At 39.0% G+C, this 27,855-nt stretch overlaps 1 protein-coding gene across 1 annotated transcript in view; it reads right to left on the bottom strand.

The window, feature by feature from the left end:
* The window catches only part of LOC149288989 (microtubule-associated tumor suppressor candidate 2-like), a 146,532-nt gene extending 118,906 nt beyond the window's left edge, over positions 1–27,626 (bottom strand). The window contains exons 1-3 of the mRNA XM_089491221.1: positions 25,509–27,626; positions 23,357–23,597; positions 11,059–11,265 (exon numbers count right to left, since the gene is read on the bottom strand). Of these exons, the coding sequence (XP_089347347.1) occupies positions 11,059–11,265; positions 23,357–23,597; positions 25,509–27,626 (2,566 nt within the window). The remainder of the gene's footprint in view (positions 1–11,058; positions 11,266–23,356; positions 23,598–25,508) is intronic.
* Positions 27,627–27,855: the final 229 nt, after the last annotated feature.

The raw sequence follows: 27,855 nt of genomic DNA, 5'->3' as shown, positions 1-27,855 counted from the left end.
AACCTAGTTCACTGAGTATATCCAATTAGATGTGAAATTGGAATTTTGGAGTGATGTTTTGCCGAACTTAATTCTAAATGAGAATATTTCAAGATAATTTTCCACTGGCTACAGTAAATTTGATAATATACTGTCCTAGTGTCATGGAGGTTAAACTATCTCTGAACCTAAATCCAAGAGCTAATTAGTCCCCATATTGTCCCTTTGATGGAAAAGTGGTATATAAATGAGACCTGCAATGCTCTAAAATAACTCTCATTCTGACTGTTAACAAGGAACTTCAAACAGTCACCATCTAGAAGCCCAATGGTGGGACACTGGGGTATGATGATTTCACTGCAACCGTGTAACTTTCCACCAGTGATTTTGTTAATCCAGATTGTGGCAATAAATCAGATTAAAGTAGATTCTAGCATGGTTTGTTAAATTGTGGAAATTAAAGTTCCCAAAACTCTAGGTCTCTGTGACATGATATGTTAGTAGTGTTATTTTCTGCAATGACTCTGAATAACACATACAGTGCTACACACCGTCCAGTCTACAGATTGTATACAGATTATAATATATCTTTATTTATCTATATAAATAAATATATATCTAAATGTATTTGTACATCTCTCTCTCTCTGATTTTGTTCTTACATTGCTAATATAAACATTAACAATTTTAATATTGAATATTGAAATATTGAAATGCAATGAAAGGCTTTCAGATCCCTGTAATAGACACCAGGTGCACTGACCAGCAATAGTGTCTATGTACAACATCTCCTTATTACTACCAATGAGTACTGACCAGCAATAATGTCTATGTACAACATCTCCTTATTACTACCAATGAGTACTGACCAGCAATAGTGTCTATGTACAACATCTCCTTATTACCACCAATGAGTACTGACCAGCAATAATGTCTATGTAAAACATCTCCTTATTACTACCAATGAGTACTGACCAGCAATAATGTCTATGTACAACATCTTATTACTACCAGTGAGTGCTGACCAGCAATAGTGTCTATGTACAACATCTCCTTATTACCACCAATGAGTACTGGCCTCATGGGGTACTAAAAACCCATAAGATTTCCATCTATACCTTTTAGTTTTGGAGTTAAATCCATACCTACCAAATGTCCCTATTCAGTATAATCAACCAAAATCCCTCTTTCCTCTTTGCTAGGATCTCAAAATGTTTGGCAGACATTAGTTTACAATAGTGATCTAAAGCCTTGAAACCAACCGTAATATTTGTTTTCTATTAACTTGTGTATGCTGGAGTTATAAACAGTCATCCAGAAAAGAACAGAGTTCTGTCGTATGCATTCATTGTTGCTGGGGCAGTAAAAATAGATTTTGTAGAATTTGTATAATAAATAAAAAATGAATAATATGTTTGTATTATCTATAATTATTTGTGTTAAATATAGGACAGTTTCTCAACACTACGTCACTCCTTGCGTTGCTCCAGGGATAATGGCTAAAATTACGAAGTATCATTTGTGGTAGGGATGGAGTTGTCAGACCTGAGGAGCACATAATCACAGCTATGGACAGAACAGACGGTGTATGAGAAACACATCTAGAACTAGAATAAAAACCTCTTGTCGCTACAAAATGTAAAATCCTTCTCTGCAGGACAATTCTTACGCAACTAGTGTTCCCTCGTTCTGCCCTCTTATTGCTGAACTCTCTGGTTACTGTAATAAGTGCAATATAGTTGTGTGCACATGGAACACTTGACATAATAGCTTTTTGTTTTGTGAAGCCAGTAACCCATTAACCCATTGCCTGCCAGAGAGTTATCACGGACATTGTCTAGAACTGAGGTTAAGTGAAGACTGTGAATGAAATTACTGTGCGCTACAATAAAATGGATTCGATGTTTTGGATCCCTGTTTTGAGCTACATCTTTAGAAATTTTTAGCAAAGAGTCTTCTGAGCTACAGTATCTCACAAAAGTGAGTACATCCCTCACATTTTTGTAAATATTTTATTATATACACTTGGCTACAATGTAAAATAGGAAGTGTACAGCCTGTATAACAGTGTAAATGTGCGGTTCCCTTAAAAATAACTCAACACACAGCCATGTCTGAACCTTGGCAACAAAAGTGAGTACACGTGGAAATGTCCAAATTGACAATCTTCTCATAGCCTAGGCCATCTTTATGTAGACCAACAATTCTTTTTTTTTCAGATCCTCAGAGTTCTTTACTATGAGGTGCCATGGTGAACTTCCAGTGACCAGTATGAGAGAGTGTGAGAGCGATAACACCAAATTTAACACACCTGGTCCCCATTCACACCTAAGACCTTGTAACACTAACTAGTCACATGACACCAAGGAGGGAAAATGGCTTATTGGGCCAAATTTAGACATTTCCACTTAGGGGTGTACTCACTTTTGTTGCCAAGACATTAATAGCTGTGTGTTGAGTTATTTTTAAGGGGACAGCAAATTTACAAGTTATACAGACTGTACACTCATTACTTTACATTGTAGCAGAGTGTCATTTCTTATAAAATAATTTAAAAAATATTTACAAAAATGTGAGGGGTGTACTCACTTTTGTGAGATACTGTAAATGGAAGTGGCTTTTTCTGGGCTCATACACATATGTGTACACGTGTAATATATCACACAATATGGATTACATTGAAGAAATTTGTAAATATGTCTTACGTGCATCTGTAAAGCAGAGTTTACGTTACATTACATTTATTAATATAGCAACCGCAGATTCAGTAGCACTGTTACAAAAGAGTCAGTAAAATAAATGAAAATCATAAACTATAGCAAACTGGTACAAAAAAGGAGAAGTGGGTCCTGCCCTTGGGAGCTTGCAGTCTAGTTGATAGCTGAGGGGAGGTGAAACAGTACGAGAGGACTACTTGGACGGGGATGGGTTGGTCGAGTCAGGATGATCTGTAGAATTTGTTGGTCATTCAGATGTCCTGATTAGGATGTTGGCTGAGAGTGTTAGGAGGAAGAAGCGAAGGCATATCTTCTTCAGATTGTAAATGCAGTGGAAATGCAAATTCTCCTGAAGGTTTGTTATTGGTCGAACCTATATGCTTTTCTGAACCGAGGCAGAGCTTTTGCCACCAAATGTGCTTTATGCTCTTGTTGTCACAAAGTGATTACCGTATTTCATTTAGCTATAACTGTCACTTTAAAGAGCGTCCTTTTTATTTCCAACAACTGCACAATAACCAAAATCTGAAATGTCTAGCGGCATAAAAATGCCATTGAATGAGTTGGCAATGCCAACCCCTTCCATCTGAGTTTATTGACCTGTATAGTATATTGAAGGTATGATCTAACATGTATTGCATATAGACAGCTGCTCTTATGAAGTCTTTCTTTCTGAGTATTTGCGATATTTCTGTGTTCCGCTTTCAAACAGCCTATTTATTTTCCCAGCATGGAAACTAACGTGTTGTTATAAACGGTGTGTGTCTTTGAAATAGTGCTACAAGGATGACATAACGGCAACCATAACTGTATTATTCTGCCCTTCACGCAAATTGGAAGATTAGTCTGCGGCTGTCAGCCGGACGTTCTCCCCGGGTTAGTTCTCCGCATGTTATAATTCACTCAGGCTTGTCACAATCCTCACGTTCAGATAAAGTGAAAACCACCATGTGACTTCTCTGAACCCAGGTTTGAATAAAAAGTAATGTAACGATATCAGCCGTATTTCAATGTGAGAGCGTTATAATCTCATGTGCGTTAGCAGAATATTAACGGTACAGTATGTCCGACAGGCTCACGGTAAGCTATAAAGTAAAATGCCAACAGTATTTACATTGCTAGAATATTAGTATGTTTATGTGTGATACATGTATGTACGTGTTTGGGATATACATAAGAATGGTTAGTAAAAAAGTACTAAATGAGAATGGTACACATTATTATGAAACATTTCATAATGTTAAAGGGATATAATGCATATGATAGCTGCGTGACCCCTTTAACCCCTTCAATCCCAGGGGTTTTTGGTACCTCAAAGCCCAGAGCAATTTTGCCATTTTTGGGGTATGTCGGTTTAGCGATGATTCTCTTTTCCTGTGAATAGTGTACCCATATAAACTATATATTGTTTTTTCAAGGACAGATAGCGCTTGGATGATTAGCTGAAAATTTAGAATGAGAAATTTAGTAAAAACTAGCAAAGATTAGAAAAAGAAACTAATTTTTTTTTACATTTTCCCTATGAATCCTCACAAAATTAGGTAAAGTGATGGAAAATCCCCTCCAAGTTTATTAATTCAGGTGTCCTGATTTCAGAAATACCTAATTTATATAGATTTTCCAGACTTTCCCAGCACCAGGGAGCATACTATAAGGTGTACAATTTTGTATAATTTTTATGCCTATGGCTTAATGGGTTTGGGGGTTGTGAACGGGGGCAGAAGGGTTATACTGGCTAGATGTTATGCTAGGGCAATGGTAAGTAAGGTTTTTGATAATTTTTTTATTATCTTTTTTTATATCTTTTTTTTTAATTTAAATTTTTTTACATTTTTTTTTATATATTATTTTTACACATAAATGGTTAGAAGTCCTCCTAGGGACCTCCTGAACATGCCAGTGATGTCACAATGACATCACAGCTCACATTATAATTTTTTTTTGTATTATTTATATTATTATTTTAATTATTTATTTAATATTATTTTGAAATGAATTAACTTTTTTTTTTCAGATTTTCCGTTTCAGGATGGGAGGGGGAGTGAGAGAGATGGTTTCTCACTCCACTCCCCGCGATCCCCCTGCACCGATCACACTGTGATCTCTATGCAGGTCCTCACAGACCTGCATAGAGATCGCAGCGTCTCTGTGCCTCATCGGAGGGCAGGTTATCCCCGTCAGCAGTGACGCAACCCGGAAGGGAATGCCCGATCGCGCGTTTGCAACTGTGCGATCGGGCACTTTCAACTGTAACAGCTTACCGGCTTTCATGCCGGAAGCTGTTACGGGAGATCGGGCAGCAGAAAGCCGGCGATGCCGGCTTCTGCTGCCAGGGGGGAGTCCAGGCTGTTAAACGACAGCCTGGTCTCCCGTGCAGCAGCAGGGATGTGTCCCTGACGCTGCACGAAGGGCTGGACGTACCGGGACGTCCATAGGGGTTTCTTTGTGGGCGTTTTTTGGACGTCCCGGTACGTCTATAGGGGAATGAAGGGGTTAAATGTTCATGTGGACTGTTTTCCATTTGCCCCTTTCTACACCCTCCAGCTAAATACACTGCAGGAGATGTGTTTGGCTGAACACATCTAACTTCAGGCGTTACACTCACATCCAGCCAGCCCCTATGGCGTCTCGGGTAAATGATGCATGCAAGGGTATGTGCACATGTGTGGAAAGTGCTACCACTTATTTCAATGGGAGCACTTTCCTGCCACCGATAGACTGCTTCAAGCAGCCAATCAGTGACAAGAACAGTCTGAACATGAAGCAGAAGGGAAGCCTCTTTTATTTGAGGTGAGAACTGTAATTTTATTTTCATTTTGAAAGAATGCATATTGATGTACTAAGAGAGAGAGAGAGAGACCGTCTCTTTAACCACTTGAGTGCCAAAGGGGTGGCTTGTAGGTAGGCAAAGGCAAGGAATTTATGAAATTATTACAATTGCCATCACCTCTACAATATTCTGTTGGGTCCATTCATTGCCTGACTTAATGTTTTGTCATAGCCAAGAAATGTATGTAAATAAAGCAAAATTTCTGTGAATCCCTTCATTGTAACCATAGAAAATATATAACTAATTAGAAGAGCGCAAAAAGGAATGTAGTATACGTGTAAATGTGTTATTAAAAAGACTTAAACGCTTTAAAAATGTTAACAAGAAATACATGAAATGTTATACTATTATACGATTAATGTAAAGGCTTTTTTTTAATGGAAAGGCCACATTTCCAAAATCAAACTAGATTGTAATGATGGCAGCACAATACAGTGGAAATTATGAGATATCGTTTGCATTTAACAGTATTGCCATACATAAAACAAGCAAAGAAAAACAAAAAATACTTTATTAGCAAGTTATAAAGAGCAAATGGTTATATTCCTCTTTGTAACGTGGCACAGTGATCACTGTGAAAGGGAGCTAAATGTCAGGTATAATCTATTTGGATTGGATGAGTTATTTCAGAGCACATCTTGCCAAATCTCCTGGAAAATTGATTAGAAATTGTGCGCTCAGATGCACAGAAGAATAGTTGCTGGAGCCCAAGCAGAGCTCTCCAGAGGATTATTGTGTCTTAAAAAAAGTTGGGTATTTACACAGGAGGACCAAAATACTTCATCAGAAGACAGTGTTGACAAAATGGAGACATATTACACAGTAGTATAGAATAAAATAATATTGTGTGAGGAAACATTGATTTTAACTGGTTGTGTTGATTTAGAGGCAGTAGAAACACTGGATATAATAGAAAAATTAAAGGCAAGGTCACGTATTCGCTCCAAACAGCACATAGTTTAGGATAAATTACATAGTGGTTTACTTTATACACTCATTACTGCTAAAATTGAAGACCTTGAGGCTTCTCGTGATCTGCAGCACAGTTGGACAGGTCATTTGGCAAACACTGAAATTCTCGCTGGGCCAGTGCTAAATCCAACACCCTTATTGTGTTGAAAGGGGCTACCCAAGGCCATACGCTGAGTGTAACATGCGGTCACATGTATTGATCCTAAGAACGAATCTTTACTTTTCCTGCCATATTAGGCTGTTCAGATTGCTAGCAGGCAATTGGGACACCACAAGGTTAAATTGTAAACCTTGTTGTTTGGGCAGAAAACATCAGAAGAGAATGAATAAACCCTCAATACAATGTTCGTGCATGAATGAGCAGTAGACCACCTCTGCTTTAATTGCAAGAACAACCACCAAAAAAGTGAACAACTGGCCCCAACATGGCCCATCTTAGCGGTCACTGGCCAGGCCAGGTCAGATCTGCTTTTCTTCCCCAGTCTTGGCCCTGATTCTTTTGCAAGTGTATGAGGATCCAAAAATAAAAAGTGTGGAGACATTTTGTGACAGCACATGCTCTTCTCTTCCAGATCCTACATCTATCCTGTAGTGAGCACAGCTCTCAATATATTAAGCACAAAATCTAAACTGACCACATTAGAATCTAATTATGAATCTAGAATAAAGACATGACGCACACATATAGCATAGTAAATAACTATTTAGCACTTCACCTGGAAAATGTACGTGACTTTGTAATTGTGGTGATAATTAAAATAATGATTTCTGGTACAGCTTGCTATCCACTGATCTTGTTACTTGTAATCAAGAAGCAATTTAAGTTTAAAAACATGTATTAATGTAAAGGATACAGCTAGTTCATGAGTGTCCATGAGTGAAGCTGCTAATTACAAAAGCTTTGTCAGCAAGTCTATGTGCTCCGGGTTTGCGTAAGGATGAGGTTAGGTCTCCTGTGGATGAGCACAGTACCATTATAGATCCCAGCTGGGAGCTAACCTTCAAGGTAAACACAAGCTTTACTGACCTTTCTCTCATCTGGAGTAAAATGTTACCAGGAAAAGAAAAATCTCCAGACATGCTTGTTAATTCACTATATAACAAATCAAAAAATAGTCATAGTTTTAATGATATCGATTACAATACGGTAGTAGTTAAACCTTAAGCACTCTGGAGGTTGGGGCACATAAATCCCCTGGGTGGCCAGGACAATTTCTGCAGTTTTTCTATTGTGTATGTTATGTTTAATATAAAGTCGTATAAACAGCTTATAATAATTTTACTGTAGATGGGTTCTATGATCCAATGGAAAGTTCAAGGACAAGCAAGGGCAGTTAAGTTTTATGCCAAATTGTATACATTTATATGTTTATACTTGATATAAAATGTTTTTTGTTGTTAGTTTTCTGTACATATTGTACCACAATACATACATGCATGCATAAATACATGAGCGCAAAATGCTATTTTTAAGGCTGTATATAAGTGACAATAATAATAATAATTATCCCAATCTGCATTGTATACAGATTTGCAAACAATACACAAAGTTGATTTTTTTTGGTTGATTGTTGGTTGATGCCAGAAGAGGCACCTGCAGGCGACCAATAGGCTCACTCGCACAGCCCCTGACGGCGTAATTTGGCCCGCTCCAATAGTTAAAAGTCCGTACGAGCGACTCTATTGGTCGTTTGTATGGACCTTTAACTCTTGGAGCCAAGTTGCAGCACCAGGATTTTAAAAGTCTGTACAAGCGACTCTATTGGTCACCGCAGGGGGCTCATCTGCCATCAACCAATGGCAGAGGAGCTCCCTGCCGGCGACCAATAGAGTCGCTTGTACAGACCTTTAACTCTTGGAGCAGGGAGACCAATGGTTCCACGTCAGGAGTTAAAGGGCCGTGCAACCGACTCTATTAGTCGCCTTCAGGGGCCCTGCCATTGACAAATAGAGTCGTTCTTATGGCCCTTTAACTCATGACGGTGAACCTACGGATTTCCTATTCCGATGTTCGCCGTCAGCAGTTCAAGACCTTTAACTTTTGTAGAGGGGAGACAGGCCAAGTTCCCCGTCAGGAGTTAAAGGGACATGCAAGCGACTCTATCGGTCAGCTGCAGGGGCCTCCTCTGGCATCAACCAATTGACTAACTTGCACGGCGCAACTTGGCCTGGGGAGACCTCCCCGTTCCAAGAGTTAAAGGTCCGTACAAGCGACTTTATTGGTTGTTCATACAAACTTTTAACTCATGGAGCGGGGAGACCAGACATTTTAAATGTCTGTACGAGCGACTGTATTGGTCGCCAGCAGGAGGCTCGTCTGCCATCAACCACTGAAGTACAGGTGTTCGTACGGACATTTAAAATCCTGGCACCAAACCCTGTAATGATCCCTTCTACAAAAGGAAGAAAAAAATGAACACGAAGAATGTCACGAATATTCTCCCAAACCGAATATAGAAACGGGCAAATATTCATAGAACACAAAGATTTTTTCCCCCACGAAGACGAACATGAAGACGAACACGAAGAGTTGGCCGGCGCCCTAGTCTAATATATATATCCTACAAAACAGATAATTTTCAATTTAAACCATTAGCAAACAAACAAAAAAAAACAATTCTTATTATAATCAAATAACTATGACTGACACCATATTAATCATATAATGTATGGGATGATTTAATTACTTTTCATAAATAAAGATGTGTAACTAATTGTGCAATAATTCATGTGAAATTAACAACCTTGTGCTTCGATACATAAACGCTGTGGTCTGTTATTAAAAGCTCCCTGTACAGTTCCAGGATTGCTGATAACTAAAGGTCACAAAAGGTCCTTGCTGTGTTAGTGATGAATTATTCAGGTGCCTACTAGGTAGAGTTGGCTGCAAATCCACCACTCAAGGCTTCTAAATGAGTACAGGAATTCACATACTATATAGTATACTAGAAGAGTTTTACTGGCAACACATGGGACTTTGAACAATTTCACTCTTCATTAAGGTGACTCTGCTCCCCATTGTGATTATGGAATATATATATATATATATATATATATATATTTATTATTAAATAATAATTATCACTAATATTATTAGATTATTAGAAATAATTACTAAATGAAATATTACTATATTATTTTAAATCAATACCACCCTAAACCTTAATGGAAGGTCTCCATGCTTCCATGAGTGGATCCAAGAAGGTCAACAGAAGAATGAATGATATCAAAATTAAAGTTGCAACAGTGTATGAGGTCATGCCATGTCATATGGCAACACTGTAGTCAACAATTTAACACGTGTGACAATCCTGGATTGGATTGGATCAAGGGTCTGCCTGTGACGGCCACAACGTTTAACCCTTCTCTTTCCGATTCTTTCTCATAAAGTAAGAATTTTAAATAGTTCTCCAAAATACTGTAGTTTGGTACATGCCCCCTTGTTTACCAATATTAATAACCATATATAGTTATTGTAGGAATGTATAGTTTAGTGGGAGGCCTTTTTTGGCAGGTATTCTGCAATATCACATATATAAATATCTATGATCTAGTACAGGGTCAACAAAATGTGTAGGTTTTCAATCATAGAACGTGGTATCAAAAAAAATCAGATTTGATACTGTGAAATATACAATGGTACATTCACAGAACAGACCTGACCCCGGGGATTTATTTCTTATCATTTTTATTTTTTTAACGTTCATACGTTTTCCGTGGCAAAGGGAAAGATTTCTTCTTTCTCTGCTAGAGGGGTTTGGATGGGCTAAAAAGGTTACAGAATGAAATCTGATTGAGATACAGTGAATGATTTTATAATATGAAATTAACTCTCAGTTGAGATTTTACATACATTACTGAATCTATCACCAGTGCAAAATAATACATCCAGAGTATAAGCAATATGCAGTCACACAGTCATACAGTCAAACTGTAAGGAGCTTTACCTTCCATATTCTAAATGCGATCTATTTTTTCTGATGTGTCAAATCTGAAGGCAATTAAATAAATGGGAAATCTGGATATATAAAAAAAAGAAAAGATAAACCTTGTGGAGGCTTTACTGACAATGCATTTAGGAAGATTGGCAATTTGAATCAATTACTGCAAGAAGCTTATGCTATAAAGCTGTCATCCATTTAACTTGTTTGATTTAAAAATATATATATATATATTTTAACCTTTTCCTGAGTTCAATGGAGATGTTCTGTACTTTTAAAACAAATTGGTTATTTTTTGCAAATGAAAGTTACTGTACTTATGTCTAGAGGATCTATAAGAACTGGCCAACATTAAAAAACACTCATCACTAAAGGGATCAGTCCTTGGAAAATATTTTGAGTGCAAATATTTTCCTGGAGTGATCTACATCACCATCTCCTTTCATATATCATTAACAAATGACGTTGCCTAATTCAGACCATTCACTGTATTACATTTTTTTTCAAGAACCAACAGATTCTGTAGAGCTGTTCCTCACAAGCTAAGTATGTGTCACCTCTTTGTCTTGTACATACCACTATTAGACCTGCAATATAATTTGAAATGTCATAGACTTACAACTGAGTGTTCTCCCGTGGTCACTTTGGATGCTCTCGTTGGACTGATTACTTGAAAGTGATGACACACTGGAGCTTCTAACAAATCCAAATGCCGTTAGCTTGGTCCCAGGCATCCGGGAATAGCCAGGGGGACGAAGGCCGGACTGGCAATGCTTGGGAAGATTTGACTTAGCCCCATTTGTCATGGAACCTTTTTTTAGATCCTCTGTGGAGAAAAAAACAAAGTGAGCAATATTAGGTTTTTTTCCTACTTGTAATCATTAATGACTGCATCATACTTTTACCTTGTAATAAATAATAGGCATATAATAATTTTCCAATAACCCTTTTTGGTTTTCATCCAATTTGATTTCAATTAATATTGGGGGGGGGGGCTAAACTTTTTTATGCATTTGTTAAATTTGTTTGCCTGCACTAATTACAGGTTATGAAGTCCCAAACAACTGGGAAAGTATAAGTAGATGCAGAAGAAGACAGAGGATGCTGTCCCCAGAATTCTCTGGGTCCTTCGCGGCTGCTTGTCCTCCCACAAGTCTGCATGGGTGTGTGGAGGGCTTCAGAGATCTAGTGATGAGAGCCTCTGTTGACACAGATTTCTATTCTCTGGTTATGACATCTGCATTTGGTGTTCTAAATCCATAATAAACATATTTCACTGAACAGCGGGAGGAAGATCTGTGCTATTGGCGGCACCTCCTTTGTTAAACCTCCAGGTAAATCAGTAAGGGGAGCAGAGTAGTTGTAAATCTGCAAACCCTGTGTTACTCCACATTGTATAAATCCTTAGTAGACGAGTCAGTGCAGTGGGCATGCCTGTTTGCTAGAAAGCCCTTCAACAGCTGTAGTCTCTATCTATGGTACTGAATTTACAGAAGAGGTTGGACACATCAGATTGTAAACTTCATGTACCAATGAATGCAACCAACCATGCCACAATCTCAAACCAATAATTTAGTGTCTTCTTAGGTTCTCCAAATACAACTTTAAGTCTGTTAGAAACTTCCAGTCTCACCAAAAGGAAGATATTTGAAAAGTTTGTAGTGATTGTGTAAAATGTAAACCAGCAGGTTTAACTTAGCGTTCTCCTCTAACTATAGCACAAGTTGCTGTCTTGAAGGAACAGTTTGATAGTATTAAGATGAAACAGCAATATTTTTATAATGCCATAAATACTATTAATAAAATTGTCACTGATCCGACTCCCAGCATTGGCGGGCGGACTGCTGCTCGCAGATGTCGGGCGCCCGATAACCTGGCACCTGGCTCCGGCGGGCGGATCGCCGCTCGTGGACGTCGGGTTCTCGATCCCTCGGTTCCCGGCACCGGAGGACGGGCCACCGTCCACGGTAACCGGGAGTTCAAGATCCCTCCCCGGAGCTCCGTTGCCGGCGGCCGTAATATCCGCCGCCGGCACGGAACTCAAGGGATTGAGTCTGAGGTCCCCCTGGCCTCCATACTTACCTCCTCCTCTGGCGGCTACCGCAGGAACTCTGGGGGCGCGGCTATGCCGCGTGGCTGGCATCGGGGTGGTGACGGATGGCTGAGGGCCGTTTCTACTGCACCCTGTTGTGGTCCTATACCTCGTATATTGCTGAACTCCTGATCTTCGTTATTTTGACCCTCTGCCTGCCTGTTTACTCTTTTGAATTGCGTTTCTGTACCTCTGCTCGGTGACTTGTGTACCAGTTTGGCTCGTCTGACTACCCGCTCCGTGTCTCGACTCCTGGCTTGTTTGACTACCTGATCCGTGTACCAGTTTGGCTCGTCTGACTACCCGCTCCGTGTCTCGACCCCTGGCTTGTGTAACTACCTGCTCTGTGTACCAGTTTGGCTCGTCCGGAGATTCCTTCACCTGTTTACTCAGTACCTATAAATACCTGCCCGTACTAGGCCTCCTTACTGTTGGGATCCTCTAAGTCCTGGTTCTCTGTTACTTGGGGCTTCTCCCTTTGTATCTGGAGACTGGGCAGAATAACTCCTGCGGTAAGTGCCATTGTACGGGTAGTCCTGACAAAAATAATAATAACTGTCATTTATTAACCTAACTCAATTTTGAGTTAGTCTGTTAAAGCAATAACACATTCAGGGGAGGGCTGCCAGCCTAAGGCCTAGGGGGCAAGTCTAGTCAAGTGGCCCATTGCGCCACCAAAGAGGCTGCAAGCAACACTGAAAGCGGCCGTCATGTGGCAGTCACTCCACCGGCGCCCAATGGCTGTGCCTCAGCTCTTCATCCCGCCCCTTTTTAGACGTGGGCCGAAGAGCTGAGGCACGGCCATTGGGCCATTGGCGTACCTAGAGTATTTGGCACCTGTGGCAGATCCTGTATGTGGCACCCCCCCACACACACACGCACTTTAAAACTGCATAGTTTCTACGGTTAGACAAACATTGACAGGGGCACAGCATAATTGTTAACATTATATACAGAGTCAGATATTGACGGGGGTACAGCATAACACCTATCACTATATACTGAGGCAGACATTGACTGTGGTACAGCATAACACCTATCATTATATACTGAGGCAAACATTGACGTGGTATAGGATAACTGTTATTATGGTATACTGAGGCAAACATTGACTGTGGTACAGCATAACATCTATCATTATACACTGTGTATATTACTTTGCCTTGTTACCTAGCACCAGGCTATAAAATTGGTTTGGAGTGCAATAGCATATTATTGGTTTTGTGTGTATATATATATATATATATATATATATATATATATATATAGTTTAAATCACAATTTGTACGCAACTTGGTGATATTTTATATTTTCAAACATGATACACTAAGGTGGTTTAAGTCCTCTGTGACCAGTGACGTACCAGGTACATCAGGAAAAGATCTCCCTAGAGGACCTATGGCTTATCTGCTACCTCATGTGTTACAAATGACCCCACATTCCTGAGGTCAGATGACCGGCACCTGGGGCGGACCGCCCCCCCCCACACACACACACCAGGTACGCTGCTGGCCCGACGGCCAGTCCTGTTCACAGCCGCTTAGTTTTGAACTTTGCGTCTGCTTTGAATGTTCGTCTGCCGGCAATCCAACCGCCCCGCCGGCCTGGATTCAGGGCCCAGCCCGCCCCTGAACACAGTGCAGTATAAAGAGCACTTTTACATGGCAGAATGGAAAAAGTGCATAGTTTTCAGCATAGTTTTGATTCCAAACTGATCCACTTGTGTCATTGAGGGGCCAAAAAAGCTAGAAACTCTGTGCTTCCATGCCTGAAAACAAGTAGTTTGATTAATTTGTAATTGAGATGGCTGTACTCGCGCTGGGATATTTAAAAATGTGGCCTGTGCATGGTCCTTGAAGACTGGAGTTGTGCAGCTCTGCTCTAAGATGTTAAGGGTCAGCAGATCGGTGACTTCATCCTTTCCTTTTTGCTTTCTATCGTTGCCTGTGCAAGCTTTTTTCTCTTGATAAGTTAGTGTTTCTTGCAAAATTACTTAAATATTTCTTATGATGATGCATTTAGTTACAAAAACTTCAAAGTATGTTGAGTAGGTGGAACAGCACCTTCAAGTACTATCAATATTAGGCTATAAAAATGAAAGCCAACAATAAATACTAAAATATTTTCTAACAAGTTTCAATTACATATTCTAAATAATATTTCATTTCCGTTACTTCATGCATGTATCATTTGGAATATAATTGATAAATTGCACATTCACACAATACATGGTAGAATGATGACATTTTAAATCAGTTCTGAATAGTGAAGTGAGCCAAGAACTGCACTCTGTTTATAATAAAGACAACAGCGGCCCAAAAATGATCTTAAAGTGTACAATAACTTTATTAGGATTTTGTGAATGTATCCCATTCAGCCCTTGGGTAGGATTCATATCCTCAGTTAAACCTGGTATTCTGTCCAGAAAATGTTATCTGTAGGCTAAAAGTGGTGTCTCTTGCCAGGTTTATAACCTGCTCCCTGAATTACAAGCTAAAACTTTTTTTTAATAATTCAGTCTCTTTATGCAGAATAAATCATAAGCATAGTTCAACATCATGAAAAAACATTTGAATTTGTGGCCCTGGTTATAAGTTTTAAGAAAAGATGAGATAAACTCTTGTGACTATGTCTGTTATATGCCTCTTTAAAAGAGCAAAATGTGTTATTATTACTGATTACTGGAGTGTTGGTTTAAAAGCGTTTTAAGGAGAGCAATGTTTGGCCATAATCGCTTCAGCCTACTTCCTGCACTTCTGGGGCTAGTACTGTTCTAGAAGGTAGATGTCCGGGATAGTCTACCCCAATTTCCCAGGTATGGAGATGTCTGTCCTGTGTGCGTGGTCACAGTAAGCTGCGGACCAGGACAGGCCTTTAAATACATTGGGCAAATGGTAGGCATCTGAGTCGATGAACCAGCTTATAATGTTACAGGGTTGACTAGAGTGTATAAATGCGCAAGTGACTGACGTACTCTTGGGGTGATATTTTATGGAGACTCATTTTTGCCTACAGGACACACTTAACACAAATTAGGAATATTGGCATGCCTCACATTTACATTAGGTAACGTTCCTGGAAAAGGTGACTGTAACAATCCGACAAGGGACGGGTCCCGTATGCAGAGTGGTGAGCTATCCAGACAAGTAGTTGTAGGAGGAATAGTGGGACAGCAGCGGAACAGTACAAATAGCAAAAACAGGTCACAGTCCAAGGTCAAGGCAGGCAGCAAACAGGCAAAGTTCAAAAAGCAATCCGAAGTCAATCCAGGCGGCGATCAAAGAGTAGTCAGGAACAAAGCAGGAGTCAGAAAACCAGAATATCAGATATATAGCACACTGAGACAGTGATAGCGAATGTACCACACAAGGGCTCAGATTAGAGTGAGCAGTGGGCTTAAATTTGGTGCCAAACAGCTGCAGGCAATAATCAGCCAATCAGATAAAAAGCGGGAGGACCCGCCCCCTAGCGTGACGTACGCAGTTGCTGGGTAAGGATTCCTGGCCGCCATGACAGCGTGCACGTGTGTGCACTTCCATAGCACCGAGGACGGCAGCAGAGGAGCTCCCTGGACAGACCCGCCGGCGAAAGGTAACAGTGACAAGCTGAAAAGATGGAAGTCACGTCTCTTTTTATTAAAATAAATTATGTAAATTATGTTATGTTCCTGACATAAGCCTGATACCCAGAAATGAATGTACAGCCAATGTCAATCATTAACAAATTGGCAGCATTAATGATATGTTAACTTTTGCATGCCTTTATTCAGTTTATTTCTTGTAAGGATGTATTTATCTTGCGTAATTACATTATTTTCTTACATGGTTTATGGTGTTGTGTCGTTATTGTCTTTTTTGAGGTATTCAGAAGATAGATACAAACATTTGAGGTTGTTAGTTTGGCCAACTATATGCATACCATCTGAGCCTCTAGTGAGTGTGACACATAAAAGGGTAACACTGTATTGTGTCTTTTAACAGATAGCCGTAAATTGCTGGTTTTTATGTATTGATAAATTTACTGAATAATTGGATCATTATATATATATATATATATATATATATATATATATATATATATAGTTTAAATCACAATTTGTGTGCAACTTTTTATATATTTTATTTTATATATTTATATTTATAGATGACCTGTAACAATATCTGCACTGTATTTCTGGTGTTTTTAATGGAAAAAATGCTTTTCTTTCAAAAACAAGGACATTTTTAAGTAACTCCAAAATTTACAGTGGTAGCTTATATTGAAGGGGATTGTTTGTAGTTTTAGTTGAAGGTGAGGTCATGTGAGTTGTCAAGGAGGAAGAGGAGGGGTAATTACTTTATGTATTTAATTAACTTATTTTTAAATAATGTATCTAATTACAGATAAGTGATTGGCATTGGTGACTCATATTTGTAACTGGCAAAAAACTCATGGGTTAACAAATTGCCTACTTTTTTTTTTTTAGCTTGCATTAGTGAACACAAAATCAAGTTGACCATAGTTAATTAGTGAGCTGGACTTGTTTTTTCTCCTTACTTGCCTGTATTCACTTTTTAGTGAACAGAAAATAATTTGTTCAAGAACTCATGTTACCAACATTTCTCTGCAAACAAAAAGGGCAATTTACATACAAGCTTTGGCTTCCACTTGACAACCTGTACTTAATCATGTGTGCAGGGAAAGAAATAAGGACCTTAATCTGCTACAAGAACAATAATATAAAAAAATAAATGTAATGAGAATTCATCTGTGGCACTTCAGTTTCAGAAAGTGGGACTTAGTGCTCTTTGCCGGAAGGCACAAAGCATTTCAAGACATGATGATCTCCCTCAAGGGAACAAATTGAAAGAAAACAGAAAGCATTTGGAATAACTTTGAATTGATTCATCATTCTAGAAATCTAAGCCAGATCAGTGAGAAAAAATACTTTTATATGGGTCATTCCATCCATACTCCAGTAATCAGTTCTAGTTACCAGGCCTTGAATCCTAGGGGGTCTAGTATTTGTATTTGGTGGTCTAGTGGATGATCAGAGAGGACTGTACTCCCAAACAGCAGGGCTCTATCTGCCCGTGTTATGTTTCAAAAGAGACATCATACCCTAAATAAACTAAAACTGAGCAAGTCAGAAGAGTAATTGGTGCATTTTGGCAGTAGGTCGGAGGAGGGTAGATTGCTCCTGGGTCATGGATGCTCAATGGGGTAACTGACTGATTCATACTATGGAGGACTGCACCAAGTTGCCCACCACTGTTATTGTACTATAAATCCCACACATCCTGAAGAGCCTGTGGCCCTGGTGGACACCTGGGGATGCTGCCCTGGGTAAGGCCTATTACAGTACCAGAGGTGAATACATACATCACTGTTCAAAGTACTGACACTGTTTCCTTTTTGATGTATTTGTGTGCTCAGTAAACACCACTGTGCTAAAATACAACAATTAATTAGAAAAAAATGAATTTTTGTTGCCAAAATAATTTCCAATTACCTGTATAACGGAGCTGATAAAAGGAGGGAAGCAGTATGGAGACAGAAGGCAAGAGCTGAAGCGGAGCTGCGGAAAAGCAGACAGGGACATGGAAGTGGTCGGTGGAGAAGGGAAAGAGAGCATGAGAGAGAATGAATGAGAGTGTGAGAGAGTTAATGAGTGACTGAAAGAGCATGTAAGAGTGAGTAAGAGAGCGTGAGTGAGGGTAAGTGACAAAAGCCCTCCTGTCTGTGTTTTCCTACTATGAAGACTAAAACTTTAATCAGTCCTTGGTCTATCAAATGCATGTCTAATTTAACTCACTGGTCCATGTACCATCCTCCCTCTCAGTAAAGCAAAAAAAAGGCTAGTAATAGATCACAATTGAAACAAGTAAATGAATAACTCTATTCATAGGATTATAATTCTAAATAACTGATTCCTGTCAGTAAATCCAATTACAGAGAACTGTAACTGATACCCCGAGTGGAGGTGAATCTGGTTACATCCCAAAATGTTCTTTTTCTTTTTATTCTCCAAACAAATATCTCCTGACCTGTCACTGTATGAGGACAGAAGATTCAATCAGATGACTAGGATTTACATTTTACTTTAGGAACCATATTGAACAAGGACCTTAATCCTTCCTGCTTGTAAATGTCACTTTCACGGTTTGTCAGTGGGAGCCTTCACTGTTAGGTAGCTGCCAACCTTCTGTTTCTTTGATGTACTATTCTTTGTCTCTGCCAAAATGTTTCAGCCAATATTTAGTTGTGCTTTCCCAATAAGACACATTCATAGTTGTTTCTGACATGATATTGTGTGTTATTTTTAAACAGCAGAAGCTCCTGTCACAGTTAAAATGGTTATTATTATAAGGATACTAGTTTTTTAGCTTTTTTTTTTAGCTTTTATTACTGTAACTGTCCTAAAAACTGAGTCTCTCTCTCTTCCCCCGCCTTCTGTCCTAATCGTTCCAATTTTTTCTCCCCTTTTCTCTTTCTCTTCCCTCCTTTTCTCTGGTGCATTTTGGGATAGCACATCCAGGCAGCAGAGGCTCTCATAGCCATGGAGGCAGTTGATCTGGAGGTGGCCGTCCTACTACTCAGGCCCACTGCCTCACTCCCACCATGGGCACCACACTATGAAGGGTACACGACAGCCAGCTATTATTCCAGACCGCATATAAATCGTTGGCCTCTGATGGGGACTGGGGTAGGAAAGCTCACTTTTAGTAAGGTCAGATGGTAAGAAATGGAATTCTGAGAAAGCCAATGCTGTCTTGTCTTTATGTCAAGTCCATTGTGACCGACGATTCAAATGCTGACATGCCTTTTATTTGTATAAAGATACTAAATAAAACTGAAATGAACACCTATTATTTTCTGCAAAGGGTTAAACCCATTATAAAGACATGTATTTCTTGTGTGAAAGCTGTTTAAAATGTGTTTACATATAATTTCAGTACCATAAAATTATTTTACTGTAGCTTGTAGTTTTTGTTTTGGAGTAATATTTGGGAAATACTTTACCTCAGTGTGATTGATTTTAGTGCTAGATTATGGTAAAACCTGTAAAATTTATTTGCTCTCTGTCCTGGGCTCAACCCCACAATACATGGGTCCACTAATGGACTTTTTGTATATGTTAATGAGTCTCCATTAACGTTAGGTGAGGATTAAGCCAGTTGTTTGAGGGATGAGTGTTAATCTGTTTAATTTGTGTAATATGTGGCATCACATTTGAATAGCACTATTATAATCCACTCAATCACCGTTCCACTCTTTTACCCATGCTCTTCCTCAATAAAGCAGTCCACCTTTTGGATGACATATCCTATCTGCTTTCTTGTGGACTCATAAACTGAGTGCTATCTCCCGGCATCTCGTGGCTATCCTAAAGCCCTACATAAGCTGACCGCTGTTACAACCCTGTAAAATTTACTTTAAAATGCTTAGCCCGGGACCTGGATTTATAGGCATCTTTAAACGTGGTTTTCCTAGAGGCTTGTTTCATGATATTTCATATAATAAAAAGAGCAGAAACCCCAAAATGAATGATTAGCAACCCAATACTGGAGACAAGACATTTCTTGTTAATCACAGCCAATTTTACTGCAATAACATTTGTTCCTGAAATGTAAGAAATGGCAAGCAAAGAAGTATAAATATTTACTTTTTAACACATTCAAGCAGCCAGGCAGAGTCATGCAGATAAGGTATTTTACATGTACTGCTACTTTACATGTACTTTGAGCATAGTATTGTGTGGAACTGCATGAGCCCGGGTATTACACCTACATTCACCTGTTTAACAATTGTTACATCTCATCTCATGTAACTGCAGCAAGCCACAAATTCAGTACGCTTATGCATACCTCCCAACAGTCCACGTTTTCATAGGAAGTCCTAATTTTCATGCAGTGTCCTACTGTACCAGCTAGCTGCCCCATTGTTCAACTTTTGCAAGCAGTGCGGAGCATGGGCTGGTTGAAGGGATCCTCAGATCGCCCCTTGACTGATTCAAGGAGATACACAGAAACAAAGGTTGGAATACATCACTAAGTAGTGAGATGGTGCATGAGCCAGGGTACCACCAAGTCCTTCAATAAATCCAACAAAGAAGTAGAGGCTCAGCACTCAAATGATAAGGTGAGTTTATTTCGCATAGGCAAAGTTTCGACACACAGGTCTTTCTCAAGCCTTAAGGAGTGCTGAGTTATTTGAGTGCTGAGCCTCTACTTCTCTATTTTTGACTCAAGGAGTTGAGAAATCATTTGAGGTGTATGCTGTTGCAACACAGACCTCCACTACAGTTTCCACTTTGCCTCCTTAGACAATAGCTTTGCAAGGTGGGTTTGCAGGTAAGAAAGTTGGCCACCTCACATCCTCCCCACTTCTGGAATGACCCCACTCTCCCTGTGTCTTGCCACACTCCCAAACACAGATTTCCCGTTTTGGACACCTGTAAAGTTGGGGGGTTATGCTTATGGAAAGAAAAAGGTGATACAAAAGTATATTTGATTTTGCTTTGCGGGACGGTGGATGCTTTTGTCACTTCTCTGCTCACCATAAACATTTTCATATATAATTTTCAACTAAGTCCTTTTAACACAAATAAACCTGCTTGCATTTGTTCCAAAGCCACAAACATTGTTTAAGAGGTCTAACTTCAATATGGATGAAAATAATTTGAATACAGCTCCTTAACACTTTGAGTGCCAAAGAAGCGCACATTTTCAATACTAGTAATTAGGGAACATAAAGGTTAATGCCATATGTCTGCATATAATAAATGAGTAACATAACCTTAATGCAGTTTGATTAGATGAAAGAACACCACTGCTCGCTAATTACTGTACAGCATGTAATGCAAAGCATTTATTTTTAAGTGAGATGATTCACAAATTCCTTCAGCATTGTAACTGCGGAAATTAGTGTTTCAAAAAGTAACTTTTCTATAAATACCACATCGGCAGCATCCATCTTAATATGCCAATTAATTATTCCTTCATATCATTTATTCCAACCATCCAGTAGCAGCTGATTACTTTAATAGCTGTGCAGGGTTTGTAACAAAAGGTGCAAGGTAAAATTCTGTGGTGATAACAATGGCCTCAAACTAATTACCATGATTATTTTTCCACTTAGGTGGTAGAGGTATAAGTATAGGATAGGCATAAGGCTCCTGACCATAAGTCAATGACAAGGACCTATGAAGTTTGACTTTTACAGTAACTAAAAGGGTGCAGACTAGATCGTCCATCAGTGTTATGTATTTAAATAATTCATGATTAAAGAGATTTGTAACACTTGATATACAGGATACTTTAAAACCTATGATTACTGCATACAAATATATTCAAGTCAAGAGTAATGACATTTTTATTCAATCTACAGAGAACATTTGTGTAGAACACCAAGCTCTTATGTTATGGTGACATCACTGGGGTCTTTTTATTTTTAGATTTTATCACTTTTTTAATGTTTTACATTTTATTTTACTGATCACATAGTGATCAGTAAGCTGGGCTCCATTGATCTGCATGGTTGGCTGCAGTACCTCTCTGGGTCCGGATAGACCCTCTGGGAACTCTTATACTTTGTACTGGCAGCCGCCATCTTGTGAGAGATAATAATATGGAAAATGTTCCACTGCAACTTTTTTTGTTGTTGTTGCTGAATCCCTCAATATTGAGGCATTGAATCAACAACGTTTGAGTGAAGAAAGTGATTGGTAAAAGACACGTCACAGAAAAACATATCGTTAAGGGCCAATGACATGTCTGGCAACAATCACTTTCTTCACTCAAACACTGTTGCTGCAAAGCCTCAGTAACACCAAAAAAACTTGCATGTATATTTTCCTGTATTTGTGCCAAATATGTATTTTGGGAACATTGTTTCATTTTGGCCAGTTTTTGTTTACATTTTCAAATGTACATTTCTTCCGTCCTGATCTATCAGAAATAGCTTTTTTTATAACAAGGGGTGCATTGTGCTGGAATTTTACAGTGGCGGATAATATCAAGTACTTTATAAGACAACTATTGTAACTTTCCTAATGTGAAAACGCTTCATGATCTCACAGAAAGCTGCATTTCACCTTAACAATATGAAATTAGAAAACTGCGCATTTAGTCTTTTAAAGGCACATACCAGTGTACCATGCAGTACCACCAATAGAGAATTCATAACTATTTTTAGTAAAAAAAAATAAAAAATAAGGTACTGGCCTTTAGTAGAAGCTACAGCTCCAGAGCTGCAACCCCACAATCCCATTTTACTGTCACTTTTGGCTACTTGATTCAGCCAATTTATAGCAAGAAAGTGCTTCCATTGATTTCTGTGTATGCACATGGAGGGCTCATTAGACCCCCTTGAACTTTTGCATGAGCCAATTTTAGAGCTGGGTGACAGGGAGTATATGGTACATGTGAGCCAGCAAACAGGGGGTAGGTTTGGCCAATACACTGTACAGGAATGAGAGTATCCTGTGCTTCATGGATCAGCCAGGATGAGGGACAAGTCTCTTGATTATGACATGGATTATCTATGCAATCGTGAACATGTGGTCTGGTCACTCTACTTATAATACTTTATACTAATGTATGAACCGGTAACATCTGTATTTCACATTGGTAAAAATACAACCCACAATATCCTATTATTACAGCAAAGTACTTTTATTTCTGTACAGGGATATATATATAGAAATACTCGTAGCAAAATAGATTGTTGAAGAGGTTATTTCACAATGCTAATGTAGTGAGTGCAGATGGAGATTCCCCTATGATTATCTATCACTATAAAATAAGACAATGATTAGCAAAGAAAAATGTATTTTGAAATATACCTGAAGTGTCTGAGCTGTTAACACTGCCGGCAGCTCTCTCTTGTTCCTGTTGGGTTATGTGACTACTTGAAGAACATTGGCTTGCAATCAATATCCTGCTTCTTGTTGATGGCAGTCTGGAAACAGCACCCAGACCAAGCTGTGGCTTTAGGATCATGGTGGATCTATAGAAGCTGGGAGGAACCTCATAATGAGGAAATGTGGAGGAACAGTAGTCATCTTTCCTTGGTCTTTCACTTGCCTATAAAGAAAAAGAAATACCTGCTTTACTTTTATGTAGATTGGCAGTATTTAAAGATCACAGACATAAGTATTAATTAAAGGACACAGAGAAAAGTTTAAATTAACGTTTGTGTCATATTTAAAGATCTGGTCCCCATAGTGTATTGTGACACTTTAAATCATATTACATCATCTACCCAATAAACTATTAAAAGTAGAATTAAAAAAATTCTTTAGCTTTAAGTTGACATTAGAATGGCGCTTTTACAGATATTCCCTATGGTTTTGAGAGCATTATATATCATAACATTTCTTCTACTTTGGGTGTTTTAATTAAACTCTGTAAAAGTATTCAACAATAAAGGTAGACAAAAACTTTCATCCGTGGCCCAAAACAACAGTGGGAAGTAGTTACCCAGCAGAAACTACTGCATAAAAAATTGCTTCCACAGCTGAATTATATGAGTACATGCTAATGATTTAGAAGAATGGTTGAGAGCGGGACAGCAATGGTTAAATGTTGATAAAATAACGCACTAGGGATGAAAACGTGTGTAGGGACTTGTGTGAAAACACAAAAGAGCGACTTGAAAGTAATTATTCTGAGGACATATACGTAAGTAGACAATGTAACAAAGCAATAGTTGTCTTCAAATTCTGCCTGACTTTTAGGTCACATAACTGCTTGTGGGTTTGTTCACAGTTATCTTTGCTCCCACAGAAGTATCCAAATTGATCTGGTATGAAGTAACTTTCAGTTAATAAGTTATCTCCATGCTATGTTTGTGCGAGTGTTCATGTCTGTCAAATCCTAGTCACAACTTTAAATCCCTTTTAAGTCCCCACTAGCCCTAAATTTGAACTAAGACACACATCGCCCAGGCCCCACCGGATTTACTGGTATAGGGGTGGCTCTGCGATCTTGTATATGGCCATATCCTTTAAGTCACATGTCAATGTAGTACACAAAAACTGTCCACAAAACTGATTGTACTATGCATATGCCTATAACAGCATTGTAAGGATTTTGCTAGAACACAGTAGTACTCTTTATTCTTGGTTTTATTATTATTTGTTTTAAATGGTGATGAATGCATGGCTTTTCTTGTGATGATAACTGTCTGTATTATGTCATGGAATTAACACCAATAAAATAACAAACCTACAAAAAAGAACATTAGACTTAAATTTGTTTGAACATGTGGTACAGTATTTAATGAGGAACCCATTCATTTGGAAGGTCACCTAAAGGTTAGATTTCAGAGAGTCTTTACCTTGTAACAGTTTTTCCAGAACACTCCCAAGTAAACAATACAATGTATTTTAAGAGTATTTTGTACAATATCTAAACAAAGTTATTAATTGAGTAAAACGATCACGAAGGTGTTTATAAACTACAAAAAGCATAATAAATAGCTATTATACAGTGGTGCATAGTGGCTACAATCTAGTCCTGGGCTAGGCTGACTAGGCCTAGGGCAGCAGGTCCATGGCAGTTCTCCTGGTACAAAATGGGGGGGCAGGCAGATCACCTTCTACGGGGCAATCAACCCTTCTGTGTCCCGCTGCACAAAAGGCTGGTTACAAGGGAGATCTCCAACCTATTAGTGCTCTGGAGACTGTGATGGGTCAGCAAAGCCTCCTTAGACTCCATTAAAAGTTGGTGCACACCTTTATGACAAAGCACACCAGTATATGGCATCATATGCGATTGTTCCATTTCTTAAAGGTGTGCAGCACCCATTATTGTACTTAGACTATCACAGAGGGGGAAGCAACTGGGAGCACTGCCCTAGGTCAGGCCTAGGATGGGCCGAAAGGTAAATACATCACTGGCCACAATCACGTAAGGCAACGCGTTCACCAAAATTTTTAACGTACAAAACATAGTTACCACTGAGTAGAGCCCTAGCACATGAACCTCTCTTACCTCCTCCAATGAATGATGTCCAGGTGGCTGTACTGTAGACACCATCAGGCCAGCACTAAATATCCTCGGTTTTTGTATGTCAGGTTTGTATTTATCCAACACACTGGAAGATTTAATGTCACCACTCAATATCTCGTGTTCTTTTGGTATCGGAACAGTACACGAAGGGACTCCAAAAGGCATACTCATTTGTCCAAAAGGGAGCCCATCTACTGCTTGAGGGTTTCTTCTAATGTATGTAATAATTTTCGGCCTCACTTGCTTGGGTTTAGGCACTAAAAGATTTGGTTCAATTGCCTCTTCATTTTTGTCTTTACTGTTGTTTTCCACTTCCCCTTCATTTGTAATGGGGGCTTTAGGATGTATTAGGATTGGTTTGGGGATACCACTGTTACAAAGTGGCTTGTTACTGGCTTTAGGGGATATGTTGAACAACTGTGTACTCTCAATAGGAGGTAGAGCGAAAGAAGGTGACAATCTGTCAGTGTGAACTGTGTTGAGATCCTTCAAGCTGCTCAGCAAAGCAGTCCGTTGATCATTAATATTTACTGCTGCCACCGGGCTTAAGGGAATGGGGGAACATAATAAGGTATCTGCTGAGTTCTTTTGACTTTCTTTCATACTGGCTTTTAAAACATCCGTCTGAAGTTTTCTCCCAACAGCTGTCTTTCTGTTATCGACCAAAGCAATTTTATCTTTCAAGGCATTTGCACTGCTACTTGAAAAAAAGTTACTGTCACTGTCTTGAGAAAGATAGTCTTCCCCTGAAACTCTCTCTTTATTGAGATACATTTTATTACCTAGAGATTCGTTGAATGATGTTGTTTTTCTTAAAGCAGGTTTGATGGTAGACTCTTTATTTTTTAATGTTTCTATTACTTGTGATTTGCTGTCTGGATGATTGCAATCCTGAGACGTTTTCAGTTCGTTACATGATTTACCTCCAATGCATTCCTCTTGTCTTAAACTTGAACTGTTGGAATTCAATGTTGTAGGGCTGCCACATAAAATTACGTCGGACTGCTTTGCTGTTCGATTTGACTGTGGACGGCTTGCTGAAACACTAGGAAGAGAAACTCTGGTTTCAGACAAAGTTCCCCCTCTTTTTCCTGACAAATCACCAAACATAAAATGCTCTGCTCTGTGTTGACCTGTAGCCTTCGAAGGCAGACATTTTGAATCTAGTTCTGATGGTACATTTGTTTGACCCTGATGTAGTTGTGCTTCTGGTGTTACCTGAGGTTTAGGAGATAAACGTGAGTGATGATCCATATTTGTAGGTTGCTGTAATGTGCTGTGCTTGTTCACATGTGGTGTGGTTCTTTCACCTGTAGGAAATTCAGAGACACTAGTATCTGAGGTAGGTGGCTTTGAATAAATCACAATCTTTTTTTCCTCTGAGGTATTACTGAGTGTGTGACTGGGTAGTCCATATAAAGGGTCAATGTGTATAGAAGGATCCGGGGCCCTGATTCCAAAATTTGATGTTTCACTGCATTGTAAATACTTAGAAGGTGATTCCATAGGTGGAGTAAGTAAAATACGGTCTTTTACAAAAGGTTCTGATTTTGTTGAATATATACCTGATTTTACTAATGAAAATCCTTTGAAACGTTCATTTGATGATATGGTACCAACATTATTAGTATAACTAATAAAGGAAGGATCACTAACTTTATTTATGGGTATTAGTGAGCTTCTGTCTTGGGTGCTGGTCTTTGAGTGTATCTGAGCTAGTCCATGAGTAGAAGAGAACTTTAAACTGTCCTTGGCATCATCCGTCATGCAGCTTTTGCTTAAATGTCTATTAGTTGGTGAATGTTGCCTTGGTTCACCTAAAGCTTGGCCACAAGACCGAGGTCCTTGACCATAATGCATTCCTAAACTGTGCTCCTTCTGTGACTGTGGAAGGTTTTCTGTTTGCCAAGATTGTAAAGCACTTGTTTCCTCTTCACCACTATTTACCTCAACCTGGTCATGGGTCCTTACAGTGGAAAATATTTTGTTGGCATTGCTGTCATCAATTGCTGTCCCACTTTCATTGTCATTTTGGTCTTCGTTGCTGTTGCCCTGCTGTTCATCACAGCATGACTTGCTTGGTACCAAAGGTGAACTCATTTTGGGGCAATAATTACTCTCTGAAAAGAGTCCAAGCAAGGAAATAGTCAGGCTCACTTTGCCATTTTACAGCATTTGTTTCAATGTTCCAAATTTGGTTTTCACCTCCTTTAAGAGCAGCTCATTCTGAGTAGATATACTCATTGGAGGAGTGAGTATTGCTTTTCTTTGCTGATGTGAGACATCCCTTGCTAACCTACAAAGGAAAAAAACCATTACATGTTTTATA

Source organism: Sceloporus occidentalis, unplaced genomic scaffold, assembly GCF_023333645.1.
Source record: "Sceloporus occidentalis isolate IW3139 unplaced genomic scaffold, rSceOcc1.0.p SCAF_49, whole genome shotgun sequence".
Taxonomy (NCBI): domain Eukaryota; kingdom Metazoa; phylum Chordata; class Lepidosauria; order Squamata; family Phrynosomatidae; genus Sceloporus; species Sceloporus occidentalis.
The sequence above is the reverse complement of the archived record's forward strand: the minus strand, read 5'-3'. Positions and strand labels throughout refer to the sequence as shown.